Consider the following 5,000-nt stretch of genomic DNA (forward strand, 5'->3'; position numbering starts at 1 on the left):
TGGATATCATGGATTCTATACAGGCCAGAATTTTACGTCTTGATTTTCACAGACAATTATCATCTAGAGAAGCATGACGAAGAATGGACTAATACATTATTTTGATTCTACTCTTGTGTTCTTTGGCAGAATATATAATCAATCCATAGTGAATTTTATGATACTGTACAATGTTAAGTTTTAGGGTCCTTTAGTTCTAAAGTTGGCTCTTATGGCTACTGTTGTGTAAATTCTGTCTCTTATGCAGTGTACTTCTGTTAGACAAGCATATATTGTAGGTCATCCTAGGTTTGTCATCATCATTATGTGGTGTATTATTTTTAGAGAGAATATGTTTTTTATTGTGAGGAAAAGCAGTCAAGTAAGTAAAGAAACTCTAAACCTAGGATATTAGCACTATAATGTGCATTTATGTATGTGTCCTATTTTTAGGATTGTGTATTTCAGATGTAGCAATGTAATTCTAAAGTATACAGTATCCAACACTATTTTGAAGTAGAAAGAAGTGATACTGTCATGATGATATTTGTCTTGATAATAAAAACGAGACAGGCTGCTCACTAATGTACCTCCAAATGTTCTTTATTATGTAAAAGGATACCAAGAGCAACAGTCTTTTTATAGAAGACTGACGAGTGCATATTAATGGAAACTTTTTTATCAGTTACAAATTACAAATAACATTTAGTTTATAGAATAACAGCCTCTTTTACATTCGGCTCAGGAAATTGTAAGTGTATTTCTATTAACCCTATTACTTCCTGGATTAGGGGTACTGCATTTTTTTGTTTTGTTCATCTTCAAGTTATTCATTCTTAATGTAGATAATAACTGGTTGTGAAGGAATTCCTGGCAGCATAAATCTGGGTTTCATAGAATATATTTTTCTCCATATTTTTCCTGGCTTGGTAAGAGTAATAATACTCATTTATTATAATTGTTTTTCACTGTACATCATGGATTATATGATACCATATGATTTATGTAATTGGCCATATCATAGTTTATTATTTTTTTCTCATTTTTCAAAACTTCTGGTATTGCTGGTACCAATAGGTAATTTTTTAATGATGATTTAATAATATTGTACAGGGCATCTTAGTTTACTAATCTTTTGGCTTGAGGAATTTTGATAAAACCTATGCAACCATGCTAGGCTACTTCAGAAATAGGATATTTCTTAGTTCACTGCAAGTAAACAACCTGTCCTATTGGAAACCTTTTGTAATAGCTCCTTTACTTTCTTATAATGATCATAATGGCCATAGAGTTACTTGATCAAATATGGAACAGTTACTTATTCAAGTTATAGTACTTTTATCCCATCAGTCTTGTGATGATCTCTCACTATTTATTCCTTGTACTTTGTTTCCAAGAATATATTAATGTCACTTGTAAGAAAAAGTTGAGGAGGTAACAAAATGCATATATTTCACTATTTTAATAAAATGATAATGTGTTGACTCAAGATATATCCTGACATAGATCCATGAGCCTATTACAAAGCGAGCAAGAATGACCTATTCCCTGCCTATTTATGAGTTTTATGCTGAATAGGGTAGTTCCTTTAATTCATACTTGACCATGCCTTTCTACAATGATATTTATATATGCTTGAGGATTAGTAATAATAAAATCTATATATAAACAATGCATAATATATGAATATATATCTTCAAATTATAAAAGGAATAACATAAATCCTTGCTAACATATATGTGACATTTATGGTATAATGGACTACCTATAGTATTTGTTTGTTAAATGGGACTATCAAATGTTCGTTTTTAGTGCCTACGACACTTTTTAGTATATGAAGTTTTTAGAAAAAGCAAGAGCAATTTAGATTTTTCCTTTTTGTCTATCTATTCGTGAATTTTTTTTCTCTCTCTAAGGAATGTGTAAGATCTAGCAAAGTATAATTTTGTGAAGGTAGGGACTCCATTTTATACATTAATATGGTACAGTGATAAACAGATTAGTGTGTGTGCATATATAACAAAAGGAAAAATAACAGGTCACTTCTTTTAGGTTAATGGTGATGATGCTGTGAACAAGGATGTTTCCAGAGTGTGTGGTGTCCAAGGAGAACACATAGAAGTAATTCTTGTGCCGCTGAACTCTATCCAGAAGTGTTTGATGGGTAATGTATTATAATCATTAGGTTATGTGATTCAGTAAAACATCATAATTAAGTGAGGCAAGTTTTATAATTATAGAATACATAACAAATTCATACATTCACATTTCTTGCTGCATAAATGCAAAAAACAGATGTATAGTCATGAAATTAGAAATGGTTACAGATCATGTAATTTATCTTTTCATCTGAAGAAAATGCTATATTTTCTATGATAAATAGAGGCATAATCCATTATGACTGCATGCAATGTAAAATTCTTACTTTTTGTCAAGAGAGCACTCAAGTTTCCATACACTTTTTTATTTATTATTTTTTTTTTTTCAGACTTTGCAGCAGATGGGCTAATAATTGATTCAAGAGTAGAGGCTTTTGCTCTTGGTTTTGCACTGACCTCAGAGAAAATTATTTAACATATAATTGATATTGTACTTGTATTTGTAGTAAAGTTGGTGAGAAAAATGTGAAGAATAAATATACAATTTAATTGTATTGCCATTTCTTTCTCACAGCTATCATTAGTTCTACGTTTTAGTGATACAACGGAAACTAAGGAAAGTTATTGCTTTGCTACTACCACAGCACTTCTATGCGCAAGTGTAACTATTATTAATCTCCCCTGTAATTAAGTAATTAAGTTAGACCATCTCCCTTATCTAAAGTAGATCAGTGGATCATTAAAATCCAAGTAAAAACATACTGTAGATGTGAAAAAATGAAAATAACAGTTCATAGTACAGTATGTGAAATTCTTTGTTCTCTCTTCACTGTTCTGATGAGCTTCATTTTGTTATTTTTTTTAAAAACAAGTAGAATATAAACAATAATTAATAACCTCTAATATGAACTATTTTTTGTTAGTTACTTTGGATTTTACTCATTTTTAAACAACAGCATAAATAGATTTTTAGAAAGAAATTATGCATGATAGTCTAATACAGCTGTAGCATTATTGTTTACTGGAAAAAAAAAAATGAAAGTGCTGGGAAATTAATTTTATATTAATTTTACTTTGTTTATTCCTTTCTCTAGTTGATCACTAACTTTTTTTTTTAAGGACTGTACCCTGTTGAATGTACTATACATGGGCATTTGTCTCGTGAGTGAGTGTGTGTAAGTGTGAGTTTGTCTTTGTCTTTGTCTTTCTGTCTGTCTGTAAGTCTGTGCATTTGTGTGCTTAGTAAATTGTTTGGGTGTGTCCGCTCTGTATATATGTAGATGGATATTTTCATAGGGACGCATTCATTTATATTTGAGTAATATAAAGAGTTTCCGCAAAATTATGATTACATATGAAGTGCACAATTTTTTTAGTGTCCAGTACAATTCCAAATAACTTTTATTCTCCCACTAACAATTCATTATTCAGTTACTTTTTTTGATAGCTTTTTTTGTTTAATGATAAAGGATTGTCCCTAAATTGTGGCCTATAATGAACTGATAAAACAATATAAGTTAATGTTACTGAACTAGAGAATAATTGTTAACCTTAATTATATATTTTCTCAAAAGATTTTACTGCTTGCTTTTCTGTAAATTTTACAACTTAAAAGATGTATGAAATAAAGAATATGAAAAAAAAATAAATAAATAAAAAAAATTTAAAGTGTTCCAATCCTGTACATCTAATGTAATCAGTATGATATTGGGGACACTGACGAACATTTACTTCCTAGAGCAATTGCTGTTTCCAAGATTTACACATTTTTTTTCTTTTTTACCCTTTGTATAGTTAAGAACCTTTTAGTGGCAAAGAGCAAAATAATTACTTTGGGTAAGTTTAGTGTGTAGTAAAAGTATTCCAAAATATAGTCTGAGAACAGTTCTAGGTAGGCAAATGCTATTCAGTCAAAATACTATTTTTACTGTATTAGCATGGTATACAAATAATATTTATTGTAAAAAGATGCTACCTCGAAAATGAGGCAAAAAGAATACACAATATAACATCATATATCATGTTTACAATTGGTACATTCTAGTTAGTCAAGAAGATGGTGCACCATTTTCATGCTTCTTAAAAGATCCACATCACAGGCCTCCAGAATAGGCTGGCTATGGCATGAGAAATGGTACACCATGTTGAGATGCATATTAATAAACTCCACATATACAGTATATATAACTCTGCAGTGCATAATAGGGTAAAGGAAAAGTTTGACCAGACAGAAAAGAAGAAATCATGGGAAAAGTGAAAAAAAAATTAAGTTTCATTTCATGTAGGAATGACATGTATGCTTGATTACCAGAAGAGATCAACTACAAAGAATTTTTAGATTTTGTATATAACAGACAAAAAAACATTTTGAGATCTGATATTAAATAAAGGAGATGCAACATTAAGTGTAAATTTGTATCATCTTTCACATAACCAAAAAATAAATTACAAAAGTATGGAAAGTAGGACCCTATTGACTGCCATTTACAGACAATGTTGTTTTAGCAACAGGATGTTGATTCATTTTATATGAATCTCATAAAACTGCAGTGCTGATTGTACTATAGCTTCTTAAATGAAAATAAGAAAAACAAAAACCATCCACAATTAGCACACCAGCAGAAAAGAAGACTTGAGCCTAACTTCAAATCTATACCACAATTTGAAAAGTTAATTTTAACATATGAAAATCAGCATGTTAACACCATCCTTGACATGACAGATTTCAAAATTAAACTGCTTGACTGCATCCCAACAAGATTTTCTATGCGCTGTCTCTCAAGCAAGCAACGGCATAATTCAGCAGTGGATGTGAAACGAATTATCTTCAGATTGTTACTTCCTTCATAGAAAAAGCCTTGAAATATGGCCCTCTACTTTAAACCAAAGCTTTTTGTAATCTGAAAAGAAAGAAAAGTAGGA

At 30.3% G+C, this 5,000-nt stretch overlaps 2 protein-coding genes across 4 annotated transcripts in view; one reads left to right on the top strand and one right to left on the bottom strand.

Moving 5' to 3' along the window:
* Window positions 1-2,935, top strand: part of LOC113820552 (ADP-sugar pyrophosphatase) — a 5,065-nt gene extending 2,130 nt beyond the window's left edge. For all 3 annotated transcript variants that reach the window (XM_027372904.2, XM_027372908.2, XM_027372905.2), the window contains exons 6-7: window positions 2,032-2,143; window positions 2,468-2,935. In XM_027372904.2, coding sequence (XP_027228705.2) covers window positions 2,032-2,143; window positions 2,468-2,553 — 198 coding nt within the window. In that variant the 3' untranslated portion in view covers window positions 2,554-2,935. The remainder of the gene's footprint in view (window positions 1-2,031; window positions 2,144-2,467) is intronic.
* The window catches only part of LOC113820539 (mitochondrial glycine transporter B), a gene marked incomplete at its 5' end in the record, with an annotated part of 6,355 nt that continues 3,551 nt past the window's right edge, over window positions 2,197-5,000 (bottom strand). The window contains 1 exon segment of the mRNA XM_070142583.1: window positions 2,197-4,978. Within this exon segment, the coding sequence (XP_069998684.1) occupies window positions 4,952-4,978 (27 nt within the window).

This window comes from Penaeus vannamei, chromosome 29 (genome assembly GCF_042767895.1).
Source record: "Penaeus vannamei isolate JL-2024 chromosome 29, ASM4276789v1, whole genome shotgun sequence".
Classification (NCBI taxonomy): domain Eukaryota; kingdom Metazoa; phylum Arthropoda; class Malacostraca; order Decapoda; family Penaeidae; genus Penaeus; species Penaeus vannamei.